Source organism: Anabas testudineus, chromosome 9 (assembly GCF_900324465.2).
Source record: "Anabas testudineus chromosome 9, fAnaTes1.2, whole genome shotgun sequence".
NCBI classification, from domain to species: Eukaryota; Metazoa; Chordata; class Actinopteri; order Anabantiformes; family Anabantidae; genus Anabas; species Anabas testudineus.
Window position 1 is genome coordinate 26,798,888 of NC_046618.1, and position 27,823 is coordinate 26,826,710.

The 27,823-nt window shown below is 41.5% G+C and overlaps 1 protein-coding gene across 1 annotated transcript in view; it reads left to right on the forward strand.

Annotated features, from left to right (window-relative positions):
* LOC113151227 (protocadherin-9-like) overlaps window positions 1–27,823 on the forward strand; it is a 108,061-nt gene that overhangs the window by 13,260 nt on the left and 66,978 nt on the right. Inside the window, exon 2 of the mRNA XM_026344145.1 lies at window positions 15,805–16,024. Within this exon, the coding sequence (XP_026199930.1) occupies window positions 15,805–16,024 (220 nt within the window). The remainder of the gene's footprint in view (window positions 1–15,804; window positions 16,025–27,823) is intronic.

Here is a 27,823-nt window from a genome sequence, read left to right on the forward strand (position 1 = left end):
ATATTTGCCAAAATGCCAAACTGCTCTTAACTGCAACAGAGCTGTTCCACCACACTTACATTCCTCCACATGCACACATGCTTATACAACAATTTCTGTGAGGACACTCAGTGACATATACAAACCCTTGTCCCTTAATCTAAATGTAACAACTAAATGCGTAATCCTCAAACACACACACACACACACACAGATAAAAGATAATGGGATAATGAATAATAAGACTCCGTGTCTCTTTCTCAATCGGTTTAATTTATTTTCCTGTTTATCATAAAGTGTTTCTCCACTCTCTCTGACACGCCTCATTATTCACTCACACACTGATCATTAAATACATTGTTACATAAAACAATAACGATAATGCACAGCAGCCAATATCTATAACATAATAAGTACTTCTATTACCGACTACATCTCTCCTTGTAAAGCTTAGAGCAGGACGTTGCCGTAGAGACTCAAACAAGACACCAGTCGTTCACATCACTGCGTCAATAGTCTGGTTGGCACAGTTACAGCCGGCCTTTACTGATCTTTGCTGATGTAGCAAACACACAAACACACCTGCAGTCATCTGTCTGTGCGTCTGAGATTTCAGTTCTGACACTGACAACGTGCTCCTGTGGGAATAAAACACAGGAAGGAGCTATTTGGTTTATTGTATTTGAGTTTCATGTTTTAGATTTCTATTTTATATATTAGTTAGGGTCACATTCTTAAAAAAGAAAGATAAAAAACTGCTGGTTGTAAACCTTTGTGGTCTGTGGAGACAGTTTTCATGTGCAGTGATGGATTGAAAATGTCAACTCACTTCTAATTGTCCTTTATTTATTTGTTCAAGCAGTTGTAGACAATTAGAAGTTTGTGTGGGTGTTTTTGCCCAGTGTCAGCATTTTAACATGTATTCAGTGTTAGCAGGACATCATCAGGGCAGGTAGTGGGTAAGCAGCCCTGTAGAATTACCTACTCTTATAATAGAGGACTCTTGCCAAAGGTCGTCACACTTGAGCTGATTGGTTGAGTTTAGGCATGAAGACATGTGGGTTAGGTTTTAGTACTAAACAAACATGGTTACTTCTAGTAATACCTTAACTACGCAGGATGTTCTAATAACAGCAGCAAACAGTTGTTTCCACTGGTCTCCCGTTGGAAAGTCCACCTCCTCCACCTCCTGACAAAAGTCTGAGCGTTTAAATACGTCGTCTTGTCATTTTCACTTATCACTCATTTAGGCCTAGTTTCAGGTTCACAGATATTAGCAGAAATGATCATCCACAAATTCAGGATAATGAGTTTTGGAAACCCAGAAGCAGGGATTCAACTGCTGATTGATTAAAATTAAATGGAATCGACTGACATGAAGTTGTAAACCCCCAAAAGCTGAGGTTCATTTCACATCTTCTTCTCTAAGTCAGAGTTTGTAACAGTTTCTTGAATTAAAATTACCTTTAGATCAGAGGTGGTCAATGGTCAATGGCTTGATTGACAGGTGTCTCAGCCATCCAGCTGCTTCCAGGTTTCTTGTGTCCATATAAGGACTTCCTGGGACCTGTGAATCAGCTCCATCTCTGTGGCATTAGAAAACACTTCTACTCAGAATAAAATCACTGCCAAAGGTTTTCACTAGATGTTGGACAATAAAAAAACATTGTTATTAAGTGATGTGCTTGCTGACAGGTTCCTGGAGCTGTTTCTGCTGCAGCTCCAGGTTTAATTAAACCCACAGACAAACTGAGAATCAGCTCAAAGTCGCCATGAGTTCCCCCTCTGCAGCAAACACATCACAAAACACCTCTATATGGTGGGGACGCTTTATTTTACACTTTAAGTTACGACTAATTTCAGAATGATTTTGTGGTGTGTGTGTCTGTTTCCATACGTGATGAGGTATGAAAGGATTCCAGGAAACTATTAGCATGTGCACAGCAACTTTACTTCAAGGTCAGAGGTCAAAGAAAATTTGAGACATTTAGAGGAGTTGGGTTTGTTATCAGTTAATAATTTAATTCCAGAAGAGTCAAACATCATGATAGCATGGTACAGACATACACCAATACACACCCACGCACACAGAACAGACTATTGAGAAATCTTTTTGCATGGAACTTCCTTGTCTCTGCTCCGAGCTCGCTGAAAGTCAAACTGATAACACGATGAAAGGGAACAGGAAGAAGCTGTGTGTGTGTGTGTGTGTGTGTGTGTGTGTGTGTGTGTGTGTGTGTGTGTGTGCATGACCTCATTTCACAAACACCTGCTCAGTGAGCTGAAGGTCAGCTGACTGGCTCAGAGAGCAGAGTTGCTGAGGTTGGTGTTGACGTTCACCTGTGCTTCTCTGGGGTTAAAGTGTCCTCAGGTGAGCGCTCAGGGCTCTGTTGGGGGGGCACTGAAGACACGGAGGTGGGTCAAAGTGGCGCATAGGTCCTGGTTTGTCTCTGCAGGTGTCTTCAGTGCGTACATGTGGGGAGAGGAGCTGCTGTTTATAGCCTCACCTGCTGTAACGTCTGAAACAACAGGAGCTTTTCTGTAACTCGCGTCCTGGTTTTAGTTATTTCCCTCACTTCAGTCATTTGGACGTTTAACTGACTTGATTCATTCCAGGTCTGTGTGTTTTTCTCTGTCATTATACAGTAGGTTACCAGAAATAGCTGGTGAGCTCAGGTGTTGACCCTTGAACCCGGTCAACCTGGTTATTCAGAAATGCAGCATTTTCTCCAGGGACCTCTTTTAACCACTTCTCGTGCACGAACTCTTCGTCTCTCTTTCCCATTCGAAACATCACATTTTCCTCCAATACACCAGAGATTCTTTCTGGAGGAAGGCCAAAGGTTAAGATAACTGGAGACACTAGGTGAGGACTCCACGTGTCCACGTCTCCTCCGTCAGGTTTGGATGGAGGTACTGTGTCATTCCCCAGTTTAACCTTCAGCCTCTTTTAGTTTTCTCTCTGTACAGTGAAGCTGTTGTTGGATTTCTCTCATGGCTTTTTCACTCCGATTGCTTGTATTGACTTTATGATGATGAGTTTCTGTCCCTTCATTGTAATTCAGGAAGATCTGCCGCTGTCCTCTTGCCATCTTCCTCTCTGCCTCTCCTCCTGTTTGCTGCTGATTAGACTTGGCGTTAGCCTTAGCATTAGCCTGTCCACTCGTTCCCTGTGGGCCTGTTGTCTCTTTTGGCTATCTGCAGCAGTCTTGGCAAGCTAGCAGCTAATCCAGACTGGATGCTAATGAACTCTGGCCAGTGTCCACCTCGTTCCTGTAGAGACGTCTGTTTCTATAAAGCCCAACGGCTAACAGGCCACCGCTCCACTGGCCAACACAGACAAAGCTGCTGGACCAAGCTAACGGCCCTGTGCTAGCTGTTAGCTAATAATGGGAGGATAATACTGGAACATGGAAAACAGGGGATGTGTTAACGAGGAGCTGTGAATATTATGCATGTAATGAGCTGCTTTATAAGACAAGAGGAAATAAGTTAAGGTGTGTTGTTCATGCACCTGTGCAGCTTTGGTTCTTCATTAACCTCCCAGTCAAGTTAAATAATATTTCGAGTTAGACAGCGTTGAACTTGAATCTCTACACTTTGACTATTGCAGCTGTATTTCCTCCAAACACAACAGATAGAGAAGATGTTTTTCTACTGGTGATATGTTGCACAGTGCTCCACCCTCTTTAATCAAAGTTTCCTAATAACTGGATCCTTTCCCACACACATCTGGATTAGGTTTGGTTTCCTTCATCATCTCATGTGCCAAACTTTCACCGAATGAGAATTTAATTGTATGATGCCTTCTTTTCTTTCTCATGTCGTCCATTGTCTCTCTGCCAATTTCCAGTCAACATTAGCATCATTATGTCAGGTTTTAGATTTATTTTGCTGCATAAATCATTTACTTACTTTACGACTCTCTCACCTCCCACACAAATCCTTCAATTACATTTTTGCTTTATTTTTATGTATATTAAAGTATCATGGGTACATATGTTGAATTTTAGCCACATAAATAGGTCAATACAATAATCTAGAGAAGGTAAAGTTGTTTGGTTGTTCAGGATAATAAAAGAAACATTACGCAGCTCCCAACTGATCAGACACATAAGACACTGTGTCTATGCAACATCAGCACTGACACACATATAACATATAATACACATTGAATAGTCTGACCACGTCTGAGCTAGAACCAGCTCATATTAGACCAGTGACACAGGACTGATGCCACTGTGTAAATATGAGACTTTCATTACTAGGTGTCTGTTCCAACAATTAAAATATAACGTGACTGGTTCAGCCCAAGCTGGCTGCAGCTTTTCCTTCTTGTCTTTATTTAGACATCATTACTTCCCATCAGCGAAGCTCCTCGGTCAGAAACCCAGAAAACACTTGATGTGCTGCAGCAGTCCGTCAGCGTTTTCCTTCCCTCTATTGTTTCAAGACAATCGACCTGACCTGAACACTCCTCATCGCTCCCGTGCTCTGCTGTGACTATTTTTACCACTCTCACACGTATAGAAACGCATGCATGTGGGCCTTCACCTCCCCAGACGTTCACGCTCAGCTGCACACACACACACACACACACACACACACACACACACACACGAGGAGTGAGTAACAGACTCTTCCACAATAGCTGAGCTGTAGACAGACGTCCTGAGAGTCGCTGTGATTTATGACCTCCATGTATGGAGAAACAGAGAGAAAGGGGGAATACATGCTGTTTAGTGCAGGAAACTCAACTAACACACACACAACATATTGATTTTGTTATGCTAAATAGCTGCATTAATTCCCAGCAGATATAATAAAAATCCATAGAAACATCCAACAATTGCATTAAAACGTATTTCATTTAATCAACTTATTCCCACTAATCCCAAACCATTTAATATGTTCAACATGTATCTTAATACAGGAACAGACAGGGACATAAATAGATGTGACATTTCTGTTAATTACATACAGTACTGTAGCTTTAAAGCTTCACTTTTATCACAACCTATTGTGTTAAATATTACTTTTTTATATAATTTTAAGAATCAGAGCAGAAGAATAATACATCAGATCTGCACCTCTGTCTCATACAGTCTAAACTGGACTTGGATTAGCTTTATGTTCACAGTGATGTCAGAGATTAAACTGCAGTCTTTATTGTCACTGTGCCTTTAACTTATGAAATCAGCGCACACACACACACACACACACACACACACCCACACACACACACACAAACACACACACACACACACACACAGCCACAAAGCCCTGTAGTGTGAGGGGAAAGAGTTTCTATGAAAAAGGTTGAACTGATTGAGTCTTCTGTTCACTGAACTCTCTTCACTCTCTGCCTTTCAAATCTCGTCGCCTGTGAACGGAATTCGCAGGAGATGGATGAAAACCCCTGTCATCCTTTTTGAACCGTGTTTGTGTTGGTGTGTTCGTGTGAGAGAGAGATGGGCAGAGGAGAAAGTGAAGGCAAAGTAGAAAAAACTATGGCGAGAGAGACATGTCCCCACTCTCCACCTCCCCCTGACCCCAGCCAGGGAATACCAACTGTTTCAGATGGACTCTGTGTGTGTGTGTGTGTCTGTGTGTGTGTGTGTGTGTGAGTGTGTGAAACATCCAGTGTTGGGGAAAAAGAAGCGTTGACTCCTGGTGAGAAAGACGGACAGCTTGACTTAAAATAAAAGCCTTACATTTGCAAATACTAGAAGCTTTTTTCAACTGTCTTATGTTTCTGATTCTGTGAGTTTCAGGTGCCAGGATGTGTTTTGACGTTGAATTTCCCGGCAGTGGAATCCTGTTTCCTTATTAGTTACAGGCACCATGTTTAAGATCTCACCGAGTTGAGCTTTAAATTCTTAATCCTGAGTAAAACTTTGACTAAAGTCCAGGTTCTTTGCCCAAAACAGAATATATCATGCACTGTATGTATACATTGGATTTTCAGGTGCCCCCATTTGTGGATAGTCTTTATAGGAAATGACTTATTTATTCTCTATTTCAGAAGCTGTAATTTCATTTGTGATTTATGAGTGAAAAGTTTGACCCACTTCATACGGCGTCCCAGTAATTTATCCACTCGTTATGATCTAACATCTCTCACCAAAATTAGGAGGGAAAAGAAATTTACACAGCAGATGTTCTGAGTCAGAACTTCATAGAGAAAACTGGAAATCATACTTTCTTCTGTTTCTTCCCCCCACGCTGAAGCCGGACGACAGCTGAGCAAATCAAAACCAAATTTCCTCGCTCACATCTCTTCCTCTCCGTCTTCTTTATCACTCTACCTTTCTCTCATTCTTTCATCCTCCCTCGCTTCGTCCCGGAGCCAATTATAACCTGCTGCAACATTCCTCAGTGAGGAGGAGGAGGAGGAGAGGACGAGAGGAAGGGAGGTGTTTTTAGGGATTAACATACCAGAGCTGTCAGCTGGAAACCACTTCATCCCACCTTTTGCTGTTTTCCTCTGCCTCAGTTGAATCTAAAGTTTTCTTTGCTCATTATGAAACTTAGGAAAATACACTTTTACAGTAGATACATATTGAAGGCAAGAGAAAAGTTTAGACTGGATTTATACTAATATTAATTATGAATCTCAATTTGTTTTTCTAGTTTTACATGAACACACACGTACATTGAAAGAACAACACGCTGCATTGTCACAGCTGCTTCTCAAACTGAGTGTGAACTGACGTCATCGTAAAAAAATCCCCATTCACATTTTTTCAGCTAGTTTCAGACCAAACTGGGAAAAAGGGAATTGTTTGTGCACTGACTGCATAAATACTATATAACTGCAATGATCCTTTTTCCACCTGCTGTTGTCTGTTGTCTGTCTATTCTTCCATATTGTGGATGGTCTGTGAATAACATTCTTACTCTGCACAATATTTAACTGTATTTAACTGTTCTGTCTTCATGTTTCTGTTGACTGGCAGGAATCTTATTTAGTCCTTGTTTGTTGGATGGAAAAGACACAGGTTTCAGCTGAACCTTCGACTGCATTTGTGCTTTTGACATTTACAGCAGTGGTATTAAGAAGGGGTCACTTCACAGCCAGTCTGGAGAAGAGGAATGATTAGAGAAAAACTTTCAGAGCGGTCATGTGTGTACACTTTAATAAACAGAAGTTCAGCATCACCCGCTGGATGTTCCTCACAACTGTCCTCTGTATCAGTAAATGTAATATTAATAACGCATTCACTTTGTTTGGTCATTCGTTTTTTGAGTGACAGTTACAGTTACATCAGCAAATCAGAAATGCACATACATACAAAAGCAAACGGTCCGGGTCAGTTCGGGGGGTTTTCCTGTCTGCTCATCATCCGTCAGTGCTGCATTCACTGGTGTCGGAGAGTTTGAGCGCGGCGTGAGAAAGCAGCGAGGCAGCAAATTGAAAAATAAAAGCAGAAGAAGATTTATTCAAGTTAATTTCACTGATTTGTGTGTGTGTGTGTGTGTGTGTGTGTGTGTGTGGCCTCATTGGATTGCTGTGTCAGTGTCTCTGTCACCGTCAGCTTTGAATACAACACACCACAGAGCTGTCACTCCTGACAGCGTGTGTGTGTGTGTGTTTATATACATAGTTGTGTTCTTGACAATATTGTAGTTTACCTGAGGACATGACTGGTGTGCTTGCAATGAGTGTGTGTGATGTTGGAAGTGAGCGTGCTTCAGAGTTATGGCTCCAGTTGCTCTGCCTGTGTAAGACTAGATTTACTGGCTCAGTGAAAACACACACACCTGCAGGGCAGAGGAATGCAGGCGCACGACTCAACTCTGGGAACCAGATGAGAGACTCAGATGACCTGTTTCATCTTTGTGCATGTGTGTGTGTGTGTTGATGTGAGGCTGAGTGATGCTCAGTGAAAGATGCAGTGATACAGCTTGTTTCTGTTAAACAAAGACACAGAGGGAAGGATTGAGTGAGCATCAGCACATGAAGATGTAGTATTTGTACAACTAGCCGGGACATACTGTATATTTTAAGTCCAAACACAGTCCAGCAGTGCCGGTTTTCAGCTTTAATACTTTTGTTTGAACAAAACGTGTCCTTAACAAAAACTGGCTATAAAAACTGAAATCCGGCTCAAAATGTCTCTGTTTTATTGAAACTGAGTTGCTGTGCAGATGCTTGTGTCCAGCCAACCTTCAAATGAAATGCTGGGTGTTATTCTGTGTTTTTACAACAAATCCGTTAAAAGCACCCAAACCCACCACCTCTCAGTCAACATTTCCTGACTTCTCTACTCTGTGGCTCACTGGTTCCTACCAAAGACATAAATCTTTAAAAAAATCATCTCATAGGTAGTTTTTTTGAACAAACATTACTCAGAGAGGGGGAAACTGCATTTGTGAGGGGCTGTTTCAGTGGCAGATTAATCCACATTTTCTGCGATTGCTGCAGGACAGTATATGTGGAACAGAGTCCCATTAAACTGGAGCTAGTGGTACTGAGGAAACATGTTTGGTAAATTGTTTTTCAGATGTAACAGATTTTATTACTACAACTTAAAAATGTATAGAAAAATAAAAAATAGAAAATGGGGACATAGAAACGCTATAGGTTTCTATGGAAACGTACATATTCTCTTTACTTTTGAACCTTTAAGGTTTATTTCTGGGCTTATCTCCATCCCACACATCTTATCATGTGTGTTTTGCATATGTTCAGACTGTCTGTGCTCGGATGCTAACTCATTTCCTTGCTGCAGCTTGTTCATTTACATAAATGGGCATTTATTTTTCCAGTGAAACTCAAAGCTGTGGTTTGTGTGATGCCTGGCTGCGTCTGCTGCCCTCTGATCAGTGTCCTTTTATCAGTAATTAAACCCTGTATCAGCCTGAGCATTTAACATTTTATTAGTTTGATACCAGCTGTGGAGGAAGTGTTTAGATCCTTTTATCCGCGTTTCATGAATCTTCTAAACGTTTTATCTGAGCTTCATAAATAGCCACAGGAGTGGTATTGAGTGAGCAGTAATGTTGGGTGATAAGGTCCCGCTGACTCGGTGTTTCAGTTTATGCTAAATGTGCAGAATGAGGTTGAGGTCAGGGCTCTGTGCAAACCAGTCACTGTCTACGACACCAAACTGGTAACACCAGTGACACAGGACCTGGCACTTTGTTATCTAAATACCACTGTATTGTGTGTTCTGAATGTTTGGCTTCAGTAGAACTAACGGGTCTGATATACAAACTCATTTGTACGGTGCTCCAAACGTTGTTTTACCCCGAAAAAAGTTTAATGGTCAGAAAGAGCAGATTTGTGACAGCTGTGTTTTGACTGCTGCTTTGCTCAAAGGACATGTGGTTGAGATAGAAATAAAACCTGCACGGCTTTAGTCTGGGCACGAACAGCAGCGGCAGATGTGTGCATGCATATATATATATATATATATATAATTGTACCTGCTCAGCTCAGAGCAGCATCCCACAGAGCCAATCACTGCCTGCAGCATCGTACTCACAACCTTCAGTCATAGAAATAGAGAGGGAGGGGGGAGACAGGGAGAGACAAAGTGACGAGATGTTTGGGAGAAAAAACTATATGTATAAATATAGAGAGCTAGAAAAAGACAGAGAGACAGAGACGGAGAGGCAGAGTGCTGGTTTGACTGCAGGGCAGTGTTTTCAGTTTCACCGCTGAACATCCAAACACTCGTTTTCCTCTCATTCACTCTTTCCTTTCTCTCCCTTTCCTTTTTTCTCTCTTTAGGTCTCTGCCTCTTCTCTCTGCACCTCCCTCCTTTAGTATCGCCCTCTCTCTCTCTCTCTCTCTCTCTATCACTGTTTCCTCCCGATGTGTCTCTGTCTTCTCTCTCTCTCTCGTCTTTTCTCTGTCTCTCCCTTTCCTTTCACCCTCCGCCTTTTTCAGTCGGTCCCTCCATCTTTTCATCCACTCTTCATTCATCCTCTCAGTTGAGTCGAATTATTGCTGGCAGCCGTTCTTCACGTGGGACGCGTGTGTGTGAATATGTGTTGCTGCTGGTGTGTGTGTGTGTGTGAGTGTGTGTGTACACGTCTGTCTCTCATGGTTGTTTGAGAGTTAACACTTGGCTCAGGTTAAAGTCAGGGTGAGGGGTTGCGGGTTGTTAAGTTTAGAGTTTGGAGCGAGGCAGTGCATCCTCTCAGTGAGCGGCCTCGCAACTATAGAAAGACAAACGCATGTGTATGAGTGCGTTAGTTTGTGTGTTAGTTGGAGAGAGTGTGTGTGCTTGCATACTTGATAAGGACAGACTTTTATAAGCATGCACAATGCAGCCTCACACACTCTTATCTCCCACAGAGGGAGGTAATGAGGATCTCTCTCACACTCACACACACACACACACACACACACACACACACACACACACACACACAGACTCTCAGTTATCTCCGTGTCTCGGCTGACAAACAGCCAGCGAGGCGTCGTGCGTTTCTCCTCTCACTGGTTTTTAATCATCTCTGAACAATGTGGCCCAGTGAACGCCTCCACCTCCTCCATCAGCTCCTGCAGGAGTATGAGGAGCAGCAGGAAGAAGAGGAGGAGGCAGTCTGGCCTTCTTATCTGCCTGAACCCACACCTGAACTCCTCTTGCTCCTTTTCCTTCTCCTTTTCCTCTTCTCTCCACTTCCTGCTGCTTTCCTTCCTCCTACTCTTTCCTCTCATTATCTTTGTCTCAGTCCTCCTCCATCTTTCCGTCCTCCCACTGTGCCTTTTCTTTCTTTTTCTCCTTCTCCTACTTCCGTTTTTTCCTCTTCCTTATCCTCGCCATCCTTCTCCTTCCTTTTCCTATCTCTCCCTCCCCCGCTGCTTCCCCTCTTCCTTCCTTCTCCTCTCGTTCTTCCTGCTGCTCCTTCTCTTCCACTTCTGTCTTTTCCATCTTCCATTTCCTCCTCTGCTTTTGCTCTTTCAGGAATAATACACTGAATAAAACTGCAATTTGAATATGTATGAAGTTGAAGTTAATGCTGCCTCCTGCTTCTTTATCTCCATGAATTCTTTGTAAAAAAAACACAAAGAGAATTATCTTTAAAATCATCACTGACAAAATCGCACAACATATGATGCGTAGCTGTGTAGCTGCTTTGCAGCCACCGTCCGTTCTCTGCATTGTGCATCAGTTTAAGCTTCCATAATTCAACCTTTGTATTCGGCAGCATATTCATGGCCTCAGTGTTTCACTCAGCGATGGTAATCAAGGTCAGTTATTATGAATTCAAGGAAAAATTGTTCATCATGCCTTCTTGTTTTACATAAAAGTGCATATGTGCATTTTGCCTGCAGATGAATGAATATTCTTCACTGGAGAAATTACCAGAAAGTCAAAGTGCAGCATTAACAGTTTGCTGTAGATGAAGGTCACAATGACTTATTTTTCCTTGAATTCTTAATTACTTACTTTCACCATTACAGTATATAAACAAATACACACATGGCTACTATATGTACTTTTGAAGGGGTCAAAACACAGAATATTAAAAGTGTAAAATGTAGAAGGATGTGAAAAAAAATAGAACAATAATAATGTAGACAAACGGTGCAGATCATGTCCACACTGTAATAACATTTTTTATATATAACACTGCCTCTAATGAGTAGAAAGAACTCTTTTAGAACTGGAGAATTAAAACATTTAAAAAATAAAATGTCAAATATCCAAATATCCAAACTGCACCTCTACCTCTGTGTGTGGATAATTGACCTGAATTAAATTAGCTCAGTAGAGTCTGACAATGTGTTCATGCATTCTACTGTTATGTATCCACAATGGTTGGTGATGTGTACCTGTATTATTTTTATGACCACAACTTCTCTAAAACTTAGGATTTTATCAATATCATGAACGTCCCTGACATTCAGTTAGTAATCGACTCGCAGATCCCTGAATGAATCCCTTAGAACCCCGGCTGTTGTTCCACTTCACGTTTGCAGTCGCTTTCTGACTTTGATGGAAACACAACCACATGAACGTTTTTCTGAGTTTCAACCTGATTGACTTTGTTTTTCTGTTTCAATCGAAACCTTTCGACCGTCTGGTTTCATCCTCCCTCCAATGCTGTGATCAGTCTTCTAAAATCGATGAACCTCCATCCATAATCTACAGGTTCTGATCTCTGAAACATCACCTCCAACGGTAGGAGATGTAACAGAAAATAGGACAGTGGAGAACGTCAGAGCACACATTCAGAGAGGTGGTGGCCATTTTGTCCTCCATATCCCAGTGATCTAGAACAAGAAGACGTCCCACACAGGCACAGGATGGTGGCAGGCAGCTGGGCAGAGGCTGAGGTGGAGGTTGTTCTGGATGTTGCCTGGTCTTAAAATTCCTCCCCTTTGATCTGCTCTACTTTCGCAGGGTGCAACCTGCTGAGATGGCACTTCTATTTCCAGCAAACACAAACGCACGAACACAGAGGCAGAAGTACAAAAAAAAGGATTTAGCAGAGTGTGTGCCTGAGCGTGCTGGAGGTGACAGACAGGCAGGAGAGGGATCGAGACGATTTGATCCGCTTCATTTCTCTCTTCATGTATATATAGATGCGATTTATTTCCTAATGCTCACACAGCAAACAGAGCAAAGGAAGCTGGAAGCAGGAAGCAGTTATTAATAACAGCCACACTCGTCTTTTTTCACTGATACACACACACACACGTGTGGTGGGGAGACCGCTGCAGGGTCTCAGGTACTGTACGGACAAATCTGAATATTCGACAGTGGAAATGTTTGTTCTTTATGAATGTGGCCTGTATTATTTGTGATTCCTCTTGTGATGTAAAAAGAAAATGGCTTTCCAACACTGAAAAGCATGTCTGTCTCCTACAAAATAAACAAACTGCTGTTTCTGCATGTTTCAAGCTCGACAAATCACATATTCTTTACATCACACCCCAACATTTTCTAAAGAAACCTTCATGTTTTTCCAGCCTGAAAGCCAAGGTTAACAGTGCCAGTAAACACGGGGGTTTCTGCAGCATTTAAATGACTGCATTTCATTGTGATTCAGCTGAAATGCAGCCATTTAAAAGTTGGTGGTATGTGTCACAGGTAAAACAAATGTTTTAAACTATGTTTAACTCAATTCTAGTGTAAATATCTGAGTGTCTTCTGTCCTACAAAAGAACCAAAGTGTAAAGTTATCTAGTTTCAATTTAGGGGAATCTGGAATATGATTGCAAAGACATCCTGGCTCCTTGTGCTCCTGCTGAAGTTGATGGGAGTGAATCTGTTTAGAGATGATGAAAAAGATTGTTAATGTTGAATCACATCCACTTCACAGCAAATAACGAACCACAGCTTTTTAAAATGAAACTGACTGACATACACGAGCATCACTTACATATCAGTTTTACTATTATTGGTATTATTATTTCTCATCACTGTCATCTTATTTTAATAGGGAAACTGTATTTTAAAGATAAACGTTGAACCAATTTGGATTTGGTCTGAGCGTGGTCTGCATCAGAATCACTGTTAACTGGTCCTGGATGCAGAGATAATACTGGTTGTAGGTTTAGTATTGCCACAAGGAGCTGGAAGCAGCTGCTAGAGGGGCAACTGATTGGATTGATACAGTGACTGGTGATTAGTCACTGTCAGTAAGTGGAACATTTAAGCTCTATGATTACTTAAGGTGAGCTGGGAGCAAGTTGGCTCTTCAATTTCAAAATAATATGATAATAAATTCTAAGAAAAAGCTAAATGAATGAGGAGCGAGTGAGTGAAATATTCTTCTTGGTGAATAATGAATAACCTCACAATCATGCAGCCGATGATGTGCACTCACTCACTCATTAACCAGTAGACTGTGTTTATTATCAAAATCTAACATCTCAGTTTGTGTTGTGCAAAAGCTCAAACCTGAAGAAACAAAGACGTAATGAAAAGTAGAATGTGCGTTTGACTTTGGGAATGAAACAACTGCTTCTATTGCACCTTTGGTATTTTTTCACACAGTATTTGGATAAAACTAAATTGTGAGTTCTCCGAGCTCCTCTAGTTTCAGGGATTCTACAGAGGGCTGAGAGTCCAGTTATTACTGATCATTGATCATGGGTTTACCTGGACAGGAGCCCACCACATTAAGCACCAGGGATCTGTACTTTTGATGCCTCCACAGCTCGTTGTGTCCACACGGCTTCGAGGACAGCCCTGGTGTGGTTCGAGTTTAGTGCATTTTCCATCATTCTGACAGTAATTATGTCTGTTTATACCTTCAGGCAGCACATTTAAGGCTATTTAAACAATTTAGCTAATCATTAAGAGCCTCTTTTGAATGCATAATGATTATGTGATCCGTCATCTTGAGTTGCTATAGTAATCAGCGGTGAGGGAACCAGCCTCAGAAACAGACAGACGCCCAGTAGGTTGCTGCACAAGAAAGATTTTTGTTGAGCTGCAGCAAGACAGCAAGCATTTCAGCTGCTGCAAAAAGCTGCTTAACAAAGTCGAGATAAAGGTTTTGAAAAATGAGCTGAGTGTTGAGCACAGATCTGCTGGTTTTACTGGTGCAGGGTACTGACAGCGCCCAGTTGCCATAGTGACAGAGTATCTGCTAAACCAGGGATGCTGCTCTTTATCAGCCCGGGCTGGTCGGTCAAGTGAGTGTGTGATTGAAATGTTTGACCGCGTATTGTGTGACTTTGGATTAGGACACTGTTTGTTTGGCGGCGCGGTGCATTTGCATTGTACGTGTGTGTGTTTGTGAGTGATGTCCGGGGTTCCTGCAGCACTATAGGGAGGCTAATTGTATTTTAATTACAAAGCCATCAAACACACAATTCAGACAGCTACCTTCCACCCCCAGAAACACACAGTAAATGGAGCAGTAAAGTGTGTGTTCAGCCTGCTGCTTTTATTAAAACCCATGTGCTTTATGACGGAAACCCGTCTGTGGAAGACAAACACGCTGCACAATCCACCAATTAACTGCAATTTCATGCAATTTGATAAAAATTTGGAATCGGATGAGATAAAAAAAAACAAATCAAAAAATAGATATTTTTAAAAAACGCAAGCTCACATTTAAACATAATTAACTGAAACCAAGGTAATAGGTATCAGCTTGTTTTAAGTTTTATCATTATTTTGGTGCATTTGAGAAATAAAGTGAGTAAAATGGGGAAGGACAGTGATGAAGGCGAGAGTTGAGTGTGAATAATGATTCCTTAAGCCCTGAGCCACCTGAATTTCTGTTGTACGTTTAGAAATAGAAGAAATAGAGTTTATTTTATGAAACTATATATATTTTTTTGTCTCCCTCTTCCTTCTCTGGCAACTAGCGCCACCTGTTGATCAATGGAACGATGTGACACCAGAAAGCACTACCGTACATCAGGTCCTGCACTTACAGGATCCAAATGAGTTTAGTATATTTTAAAATTTCCAATGAATTGCACTCTAAAGTTTTGTTGTGGTTAGTGTCCTGGGCTGGAAAAAAGCTGAGAACACATGAGATAATCAGATGATGTAAAATGAGATGAGGTGACATGAAAGCAGTCATGAGATCTGAGGTGATGAGATGAAAGCTGACTGATCTTCGTGGTTTGAGCTGCAGAATCAAAGTGAGAAATCAAATCAGTCATTTTGAGAACAGAGCGCAAAGTAATGAAAGTCCTAAAGTGTCTAAATGAATTCTTTAAAGTTATTTTTACACTCTAGCTTCTACCTGATGCCTTTAATCATTTAACCTGATACACATGCATCAGATCAAACTGAAACTTATTTCTAATGAAACCGTCTCATATGTTAAATTTAACTTAAAGTGTCGTTAGAAAGCTTAAAACTAAACCTGCCACTTTCTCCCTGTTAATCACAGCTCCCCCACCGTCGAGTGACCTTCTCCACGGCCAACCAGGCCCAGGATCTGCAGGATGCATCCCAGCACAGCTACTACGACAGCGGCCTGGAGGAGTCGGAGACCCCCAGCTCCAAGTCATCATCAGGACCGCGGATCGGGCCGCTGGCCCTGCCGGAAGACCACTACGAGCGGACCACACCTGACGGCAGCATTGGCGAGATGGAGCACCCGGAGAACGGTAAGACCAGGTGGAGTTTCCCCTCCCTCTACTCCTCTTTTCACCTCCTCCATCCATCCGTCGACCTCTGGGACACACACACAAAATGAAATCCACACACACATTAGTGCAGTTTTCTTACACACACACACACACACACACACACACACTCTGCCCTGTGTGTCAAAATGCAGCGTGTCAGCAGGAATGTTAACGTTGTATTTTTAATCAGATTCCCACAATTCCCTGCACCACGTATGCCTTCGTTAAAGAGGTGTGTGACCTCACAGCAGCACAACACAATCAATATGCAACATAATCAACTCCCACGGCTTAACAAATTAACATCCCAATTATGTAAATCATACAGAGTCCAACCTTCCATCAGCTCCACTTATAGATCCACAGAGGGAGGCTAGCAGAGAATATGCTAACACATCACACTCCCTCTGTTTTCAGCAGTTAGCATTTTGTCGGCCTGTCATCATCATCAGCATGTTCATTTATTATAGCTCTGTTTTTCATTTGCAGGAAAACAGCTTCTGAATTAAAATACAGGTCATAGGAATGCTAGGAGTCTTAGCCACTTAGCTGCGTCCTGCAGCACACGAGACATCAGGTGAACTGCAGATGAACCAGAGCTTCATGTCGCACTGAAAAGTTTCAGCTTGTTAGGAATTTGCTACCATGACTCGACCTCAGAAAGCATGAACAAACCAGTGCTAATGGGGCCAGTTGAACCAGCAGGTCCTCATGTTGAGTCTTCTAGACTAGACTAATGTAAGTTAGACTGATAAAACCAACAAAGCCGAGGTTGAGTTTTAACAAGAGCCAAACATCAAATGGAAGCTGTCCGTAGTGATCACAGAGTTTCACTACGTCTGGAGTTTATACAGCGTCTGACGGAAAATCAAACAGGTTCTTAAGTTAAACCGACTCTGAATTATTATTAGAAATAGTTCTTATTAAAAAAGGAATACTGGTGACATACAGCAGAGGAAAAACACTAAAACTGAATAATAAGAGATGAACAGATCGCATGGTGCCGGGAACAGTTATGGAAACACTAAGATAAAAATATATACAATAAAAAGATAAAACATCCTGGAGGTGTTTTACTGTTTAGCTTTTACATGATCCTGACGAGGTTCGTACATGTGTGACATTGTTTTATATTGAAATTGATCGTGTTATGTGAAGTCGTCCACAGTGCTGGAGAACGTCTACATTTTTAGGTATTTAACAAACACCTAGTCCTATAATTTAGAGATTAGATCATGAGACAGAAGCTGCTTTTACTTTTACAGCTCTTTTTTCCCTCTGGTATAAATAAAGTACTTAATTTACCTACTTTCTGGAGCCAAATGATTCATTAGACACTAAACACCATCTTTTTTACTTATGTCACTGCTCATTGTTCTACTTGGGCTGTTAACGCCTCGTTACCACTTATGCCAATTAAGCTAACTGAAGTGAAATAGTTGAAACTGCCAAAAAAGCATAAAGTGGAGACAGAGAGAGATGAGAAAGGCAGAGAGAGCTTCACTTTAAATGTCATCCCTGACTTTTCTGTGAGGGCGAGAAAGACCAACTCTCTCTCTCGTTCTCTCTCTACCCACAGGTCGGACGTATGCCATCTGTAAACACAATTATTCACAGCTGCTCGCACACCCACAGGCTACTGCCACCCAGTGTGTGTGTGTGTGTGTGTGTGTGAGAGAGAGAGAGAGATAGTGATAGAGAGCAGGAGAGTGTGTAAGTGGCTGTATCTGGTCGTACACAGTGGAATGAGGTCAGGGTTACGGTTTGTGTGTGAGTGTATTGCACTGTGAGGGGATGGTGATGTTGTACAATCTTCCACTTTGATGGTCAAACATGTTTTAGCTGCAGGTATTTTCCCAAGGAAGTGTGTGTGCATATGTGTGTGTGTGTGTGTGTGTGTGTATTGTACCAGCAGAGAGGTCAACAGATTACAGCTGGTCTTCTGAGGATTAACTCACCACTACAGACACACTTCACTCTCTCACTCTCTGCTTTTGAAGCAGACAGAAGGAAACTTTTACTGTAACAATAAGACAAGTATTGTTTCTCAGTTCATACTAACAGTGGTGAAGGAAGTAGTTTTCACCTTTACTTGAGTAAAAGTATCAGGACTAACTAATTAGTAACACTCTATTCTCCAATGTACCGAGAAAATGTAAATATGTGCAATGGTATCATGAAAATGTAATGAACACACAAAGAGCACTGAAGAACAGCCCTGTGTGGGTGATGATATCCTACATGTGCTGTATAATATGATGCAGCTCATTATTAAAACTGGGTTGCAACTAACGATTATTTGGATTATAGATTAATTGACTGGTTATCTTCTTGATCAGCCCATTTATTGTTTGGTGCGTAAAAAGTGAAAAGACTGTGACAGTTACACAGAGCTTAGAGTGACACATTCAACAACGGTCCAATTAATACAACGATTCAGTTTACCTACAAGAAACGCAGCAAATCCTTTGTTATTACATGGAAACTGCAGATTGAGTCGACCCGATGTGTGAATATGCATAGTTATATTTCTCCAATGGACACCAATGATTGAATTAAAAACTAAAAACTAAAAATCACTTTGTTGCATTCAACCAAACTACGTTTAAAATTCCACTAATTTTAGTCTGACCACACTTGATTTACCCTTCAGGAGTGAACATGCTCCAGACTCAAAACCCAAAGTCCAAATTCATATGTAGCTGAACATAATTAAACTTCAGCATTGATTAATGAAGCTGAAGAGCTGTTTTCCTAATGACGTTCTGTGAGGCAGTGACCCAGCTCACTTCACCTTGCCAGGTTAGCGTCGTTTCTTCTGCCCTTTTAGCAGCTACTGTAGTTGTTTCCTTATGTTTTCTTCTGCTGCAGACCATATTGATCATTCAGCTGTGTGACTGATTTGTTGATCAGCCAGATCTCTGGCGCTTCAGACAGATTGAAAAGAAGCTTCTGGAACAAACTGACTGACCTTAAACACAATCTCTACCTGTTGCTTTAAACCAGTTGTGTCATTTTATTCCGGTTTTCTTACCATCAGTAGTAACATGTGTCTCTAGTTAGAACGACTCTTAGCTGTTCTTGTATGTTAAAAATAAGTTAAATAATCTTTTAATAGTTACTGGTTGTTCTTTTTTAGAGCCAGAACTCAGTCTTTGGATTGTAGAACTGCTTTAGTTATGCGGTGGATCCTGGATGATAACATCGTGTGACACGTGCAAATGAATGCATTAATACTCACTAACATGATGATTAATGTGTCTTGTTTGCTTTTCCATCTGCTTTTATAGGTGGATTATCCACATATGTACTGGACATAATTCAGATTTAATCTGAATGCTCTTGAAATGTGACACGGTTTTTCACATCAACACAGGTTTAGTGCAGTCCAGCTGCAAAAACACAGTAATTTGTCCAAGTCCTGAAATCTGCATCCAGAGAGAAATGGTAGCTGCGGTGTTCTCAGACTAGAGGTTATCTTGTTTACCTGCACAGGAATGATGTTCTTTCTTCTTCACCGTATGAAACGTGCATGTTAGAACTTATCGTCCTACCATCATGTTCAAGTGTTTCTCCGATAAGGGCGAGCAGGAATGCTGGCTGAGTTGCTACAGTAGAAAATCTAAATGTGTGACATTTATCTGAACTTCAAAGTGGTTCCTGGTAAAGGTGCCTTCTAGTGGAAGACGCCGCCGCTTAGAACTAAAGAAGCCATTTTGAGGAACATCAAAATGTCTTAAACTTCAAAACAAGAGCACAGCAGTGTGTTAGGGTCCGACCTGGAATGAAGTTCTCTAAACATGGTGAAACTCTCAACAGCTAATTTCACTTCATTTCAACTACGATGTAGGCAAAGAAATAGGGTAAATAATAATAAGCCGAATACATTAAATATATTTTGTATCTCATTGTCCCCAAATCTCACAATAAGACTGACCACACCAAAACCATCCCACACACTCTTCCTGCTGGAAACATTCACTATAGCACCACATGCAAATTAATCCGCAGCTGAAAATAGTCCCAAACAAAAGCACCGCTTCTTCTTATATGGTAAAAACTGCAGTGTTCAGCTTTTTCAGGGGAATTGCTGAGCCTTTTTAATGTAATTGAATATATAGGGCGTAGCTGAAACTAACATAACGAGGACAAAAGCATCAGGACAGATATGTGTAGAGTCTATCTCCAGCTGCCCACACAGACAACACAAACATGCTTTCATACAGACTGTGGTTAGTTTGGAACTGGAAGCAGAGATGAAAGCTCCATGTGGTGAGATTTCTATCATTTCAGTTCTCCTCCTCCTCATCCCTTTCATCCTGCTCTCCATCCTGTATATGGTCAGATAATGGACGTTAATTCCATCAGCTCGTCTTCACTCTGCTAATGCAGCCCACTTCCTGTCTGAGATGGACGGATTGGAAAGAGGAGTGCAAACCAAACCAAGAGTGAAGAGAGGGAGGGAAGGGGCTGTAATTTGTTGCATTTGATTGCTTGTGTGTTTGTGGTGAGAGAGTTGTGAAAAGAGGACGAAAAGGTAGAGAGAGGGAAAAGGTGAGAAAGGAAGTAGTGAAGAGAAAGGTAGAAATGGTAAAGAGACGCTGAGCCGATGTAGAAAGAGAGAGAGAGGAATCTGCTGCCTGACACTGACGGCTGCAGGATAACAAGCTGATTTATGTGCCAGTGTGTGTGTATGGTGCACTCATCTCTCTAACCACATGCAAACATACTGTATTTGGCTACACACACACACACACACACATGCACACACATGCACACACACCCCTCAGCCTCTTTATCTGCTGATTGCATCAGTCTGAGAGCTGTAGTAATCGCTGCACAACACACACTCGAACACACACACACACACACAGAAGAGAGAGAGAGGTAGGACATCAGTGAGGTTTTCTATCTTGGCTCTTAATCAGCCACGGGTTTGATTTCAAGATAAAACTGTAAAAACACAGAAAATGTACAGGGCAGGGAGACGTCTAACGCTGCACTTCCACTTCTGTTAACACATATGTGTTAGATGAGCCTTATCTCCAGAGGAATTCATACTAATTTGAATTTAAACAAATACACTGATTAAGGAACCAAGTCTTTTGATAACTTAGTTATGGCTTTTCAAGAGTAAATCCAAACATTAGCTGGTTAAAGTTTCTTAAACATAATAAAATTGCGGTTTTGTCTTAAATGTTTGTGTTTTGGACTTAAGGGAAATTAATAAATCATCTTAGGCTTTGGGTAATTACAGGGTGTCACTTTTTTTAAGACATTTTATTCACAAACTGGAAAAACTAATCAGTTATTTCACCGAGAATACAAATAATACTGACTCCTACGTTTGTGCAGCACAACACATTCAGAAAACAAAATAAAACTTTACCTAAAAAACACAGGAAACAAAATGAGTTTAAGATACTGATAAATCTACTTGTCTTTTACTTACAGTATCAAACCTGATCTCCACAGTTACAGATAACCATAACCAGAGATACGCTTTAATTAACTTTACTATTAATGTGCATGTGGTGCTTGTTGTTGAGTTTTCTGGAAATGCTACCGTGCCACTGGTTGTAAATTACCTGAGTCTTGTGCCGTTGTTATTTGTGTTTTATAATTTTTGTGCAGAGCTTAGAATAGAAAAGTAGGTAATGCAATAAACGCTGTCATTTGTTAGGTTCATGCTATGAACTTAAACTATCATCAGCAGTCATACTGTTGCTAAAGCACTGGCATTAAACATAGGACAAGTAATTAACAATTACCTAGTTTAGTAGTTACCTGTATACGGACACAGGCTTTGAAAGTGTTTCACAGTAAAAGATAAAATGAGGAGGACGTGCAGAAGCAGGAAAAGACAGACAACAATACATTTAGGAATAACACCGACAAACAGCATCCATTACAAAAATAACACTGACAATGGGCCTTTGATTAGCATAATATAACAATGTTAGGTGTTAGGTTCCTTTTACTGCTTAATTGAATATCACTGCATGTTGGGTACAGTGTAGTGATGTGAGCTTATTTGTGACGTCTCTTGTTCTACACACTGCAGATAAACAGGTTTACACATGTCGAGAATGAGTGAGGTGTGCATCATACGTCTTTTACTGTAGCCTCAACAAAGCCTTAGGTTATATCACAGATTACACTACACGATATAACGTATCCAGCTACATGATGTCAGTGCAGTTTGTGGTTTTGTAGCAAGTAAAATGTGAAAAAGAGATGTGGAGACTGTCACCATAAAGAAGGTAACCCAGTACTGCATAGAGAAAGAAAAAAGAGCAACGCAGAAATTCCTGGCACAACTTCACCTACTGTCAAGGTGCATGGATGAGGAAAAATGGATCAAGATCAAGTCTCCAGCTATCGAACGACTTTATTATTAAATATTATTATTTAATTATTATTTATTATTCAGGGTTTGTTGAACCCAGATAAAGGTCACAAAGATGTTATTTGATAATCTACAATTGTTGCTGGAGACCTGATCTCTTAAGAGAGAGAAAAAAGAGTACAGTAGAGGAGGTCATGTGTTCTCCTCAGTGAAGCGCATCGCCTCCATCTGTCTACTCCTCGCTCCTCCTGCACTCATACAAGAGGCCTCCGCTCTCTGACTCCTCTTGCTCCTCTTCTGGGATCCTTACTCACCTCCCCTCCTTCACTCCTCCTTCATCACACGGCTGCTTCTCCTCCTTTCTTCTTCCTCCCCTTTCTCCAGTGGGTGATGATAAGGGCCAGCAGTTCTCCTCCAGCCTGTCAGAAACTCCCAGGACAGAACTGTATTCTTGAGAAACTTACACACACACACACACACACACACACACACACACACACACACACACACACACACACACACACACACACACACACACACATTATTTTTAGTTTTTCTCCAACTCGTGAAGCCTTTATGTCCAAAATCTGAGAGATTTCCAGCAGCACTCAACAGTAAGTTCAGCAGTTCTTCAGCAAAAATAAACTCTTCATGCACAGTATTAGTGAAGCACCAAGTTCAGTGAAGTTACACCAGCAGATACTCAAGTAACTGTAATTACAAAGACCAGACAAACACATGTGAACAAAACAACAGTAAGACATGAAAAATACTGTTGAAGTTGCAAATAGAGCAGAGCAGGTTTCTAGAGCTGGGTCCAGATGTTTTTTGATGAGGTACCATGGTGTTTTGAAGAGGTCCCAGAGGTTGAAGGGGTCAGTGAGAGGTTAAGGAGAGAAGGAGGCTGTAGGGCTCAGCGGGGAGGTCCAATTTGTCAGTTAGTGGTCACCAGGGCTCAGTGATGGCTTTCCAGGTATGACTGAGATCTCAGTGGGGTAAAAATAAGTTTGTCAGCAGGATCCAGGAGTCAACGACGAGTTCCTCAAGATCACCCAGGGAGGTTTTATGGTGCAGTGGGATCATGAGAAGTCATTCAGTCTTTATGCTTCACTGAGAAGGTTCCATCAATCATTGTCGAGTCACTTATGACATTTTAGTACTAGAGTAGTTCAAACAACCTATGGCTCAATGAGAAAGGATTAGGGATCATAGAAAAGGACCAACTGGATGTTCCAGCTTGTTGGGAGGTATAAGGAGCTTAATATAGACTTATGATGTTCCAGAGCTCTTCATCTTCATCAGATCTTCATGAAAATCCAGGTGTTCCTACTGACTGTTCCATTCCCTAAGTCCTTGATGAGTCCCCAGTGATCACTGAGACGATCTTTGACACTTGTGTCTCAGAGGTTACAACCGTTCTGCTGGTTCACAAACCGACAGGATGCAGGTAGATCTGCATTGAATCCTCTGCAGTTAATGGGAAGAGTTCAGGACTTACTGATGTTGCTGTTTGAATTTTCACACGGGGGGGTTTCCAGGTGACCGACGGTGTTTACAGTATTTACGTCCGACAGGGAAGATCATTTCATTTCTATTCTTTTTTATTTATTTATTTTTGCTCTGGCTACTGCTTACTTTGCAAAAACCCCATTAACTAGCTAATAATAGAGAGATGCATGTATTACACACACACACACACACTCCCCCTCTCACTACATGCACACACTCATTAGAGCCCGTAGTGCTACACCACTTCATGCTGAGGAAAGAGGCTGAGTGTTCAAAGCGTTTCTGGGATGAACACACACTCTCGGCATTACATAATGATGTAAGCAGTGGTCCATAGTTTTGGAAGTGGGACACTCGCTGAGAGACGGCCTGACGAAACCACAGTCCTGAGGACGTGTGTGCATGTATGCTGCTTCTTGTGTGAGTGTTTGGGTGTTTGTAGGTTCCTAAGTGTGTGGGTATGTGTGTGTTTGTGTATATCTGCTCCTCATTATCCAGTAGATAAAAGGAGTGTGTGGAGCGATAGAAGAGGTGATTCCTCCCTGTGGAACCATACCCCCCTCTCTGCTTCTTATTTGTATCACTGAGTGTGTGTGTGTGTGTGTGTGTGTGAGTGTGTGAGAGTGTGTGTGATGTCAAGAAGCTTTATAGTAACAGGCAGAGTTCTTTGGATGCCCTCTCCCGTCCCCAGGGAGGTGGAGAGACACAGGGAGGTGGATTTATTTTTCGAGGTCTGTTGTTTATTTGAGCTTATCTGTGGTGGCCGCTGTACACTACAGAAGGAGGTGTGCATTTATGTGTGTGCAGTTGTGTCTGTGTGAGTGTGTTCCTGTATTTGGCAGTAGCTGTAAATCGGAGCTCGGCCAGCATTCGAGTGATGTACAACAGCAAGGATGCTGAAAGCTGCAGCACGTACACACTGTGGTGTGTCCATGATTGGATTATTTTACCGGTGTGGTACTGAGATATAGATAGTGTGTGCGTGCATGTTTGCTCACACTCTGTTTACCCAACCAGTTTTGTTCTGTCACGCTCAAAACAGCCAGAGTTTCTTGTGGAGGTTCCAAGGGTCACAGAGAAGTTCCAGGTTTTCTAAAACAGGTTCCTGGTGTAGGTGCAGGTGTAACACTGCAGCTTCTTCTAGGACTGTGTTGATTAAAAAGGGATGGGATGTTCCAGGGTGTTTGGGAAACATCTCAGGAATCATTTGGGAACTATTGGAAGGTTTGAGGTGTTATTAAAGACTTTCCAGGAGTCACAGATAATTTCCTGAGACCTTAGTGGTTCTTTAAAAAGCATCCAGGTGCACTTCACTACGTTACAGTGAAGAATTTCAGGGACTCACTGATGAGGTTTGAGGAAACAGAGACCAAGGTGAACATGAGTTAGTGAGTCATTGAAGGACCAGAGGAGATTAAAAACTAATTTGATTTCCATTTTACAGACAGAGAAGTGAAATGTTCAGCCTCTTCTGTCTGTGTTGTTGTTTTTTCTTAATGTTAGTTAACTAAACTTCTTTTAGCCGAAGACATCACTTCACACCTCACAGTACTGTATGTCTGCATTGGTTAAGATATTTAGTTATTTCTCAGTCAGGTTTGGATATTTTTATTTATGAGCAGCATAATAACTCCTTATCCTGTCCTTATCACGCAGACAACAGTGAATATCCTTAAGCAATAAGAACAATAAGCGTCTGTCATAAGTGTCTGAAGGTGAATTGTTCACATTTTCTTCAACTGCCTCTACTTCAGTTATTGGTTTATTTGCTGACATATAACCTTTAACAAATACTAGCTTTAGAAGCCATGCGTATTCCTATAATCATGAATATTCAGCACTGTGAACTGCTCTGTATTCTCTTCAGAGTTTGAGTTTCTTGGCTCTTAAACTGCAGCTTGAATAAACTGTCAAACTGTCCTTTCTGTCAGCCCCAGTTTTCTTTATTGGCATGAAATATAAAAGCTCTTGAAATATAAAAGCCCTTCCTGCAAAGAGAGAGAGGAAAACACACACACATACACACACACACAGAGGCATGGATTCAGTTTTCAGGCATGATAAGATGATACAGATCCATTATCAGTCCTCTGAAACTATTTGCTGTGATTTCTTGTCCAGATGTTTCCAGCAGCTGGAGTTGAGGGTTGAAATTCATACAGCAGCATTGTTATATAAAACTTGTGAAAAAATGCTTCACAAATTCTTCCACTGACATTTTTTGTGACAAAGATGGAGCACATGTGTGTTTTACTTGTCAGGTGGTCAACGAGTTAGCTGGATATGTCAAATGTGAGTTTTCTTCCAGTGTGTGGTTGTAAAACACAGCGTTTAATACGTGTGGAAAGAAACGTCAGCTCATTAAATGAATATTTACCTTAGATCAGAACAACCACTAACGTCCTTTGAGCCTCAGGAAACTAGAAATCTTCTTCAGGAACCCTCTGTTGGAAACAATCACAAATAATGTTCTTTGTTTACCCAGTTACTCAGTGCTTTTCAGAACGTATGTTATAAATGATCCAGGTCTATGACAAATGAAATTAGAACTTCTTTATATATTGTGGCGTTCCTCTGCTTTGTCTTTCTTGATTTGGTTTCATTAGCCAAAGTTAAGAAAGGTCTTGTACTTAAGTGTATTTACACACCAGGAAATCCAGACTGCACCAGATTTTCACAAATCTTTAGCAAAGGTTTGGGAAATCGTTCCTGTTCTGATCGTTTTCCCAGTTTGGTGTAGAAGGACAGAGCTCTGGCCTCAACACCAGCCAACACCTTTGGGAAGAACAAACACCAGCTGTGAGCCAGACCCTTTCACCCAACACCAGTGCGGATTCACTAGTGTTGTTCAGTCTAAATGGGAACAAATTCGTGAACTTAAGATCTAACAGATCTTAACTGAGTACATGCATCATGTGCTTGCACCTCTAAATAAAAAAAAAATAAAAGAAGGATCAGCTGTCACGTCACCTTCATCACAGGTGTGAGGTTATCTCAGCGATCAAAGTCACTCCTCCACTGTCTGCTCTGCTCTGAGGATGAGATCGAGTGCCCAGCGATCTAAAAGTGGCTCGGCTAAAGCTGCCTCCTACCAGGTCCTGGCTCCGGTTAGCCGCCTCCGTTAGGGCTGGCAGCTGTCCCCGGTGGGCTCTGCCTGCATTGAGGCGGCGTCTCCAGGACAGATGGCCAGCCAGCGGGGGGACCAGCGCAGGGCTGTGACCCCTGGGAACTTGCCCAATGAGAGCGTGAAAGCAGCAGGGGAGTTAGCCACAGGTCTGGTTGCTAGGTTAGCATTGCATCATGGGAACTAATGAACAGTTGCTGGCTGGAGCATTTGTGTGGTGAGGTGATGTCAGAGTGTTAATGGGGGAAAGTTACATCAGGTAAACAGCTCCACACACACACACACACACTCCCTGTCGACTCCCTGTTGCGTCTAACTTTGTTTTTCTGATGTCCTGCTGCGGCCCTCAGTGGGGATGGATCACCATGGAAACAGGGAGACAGTTAGGGGTGTAGTGGGGTAGTCATCACTACCACGTTACCTGATGCACACACACACACACACACACACACACATTGATGCAGAGACAACAATAATAAATCTCCACATAACTTTTTAAAAGAAAGTTGCAAAGTGCTTTACAATGTCAAATAAATATACTGCTGAGTTTAACAGGTAAAAAAGGCTTTAAATAAAGTGAGCACAGGAATATAAAAGAGAAATATGAAAACAGGTCACAAAAGCTGCTGCATAAATGTAAAAGCCATTCGTTTTAAGACACCACTCACATCCATTACCTAAAACCTGATGTATGTCAGTGTATAAATACTCAACTGTAAGAAAGGTCCTGCTTTCAGGAGGAGATTTGAGTAAAGGAAGAGAAGTATTTATTGAAAAAGAAGCTGTTTGGCATGTC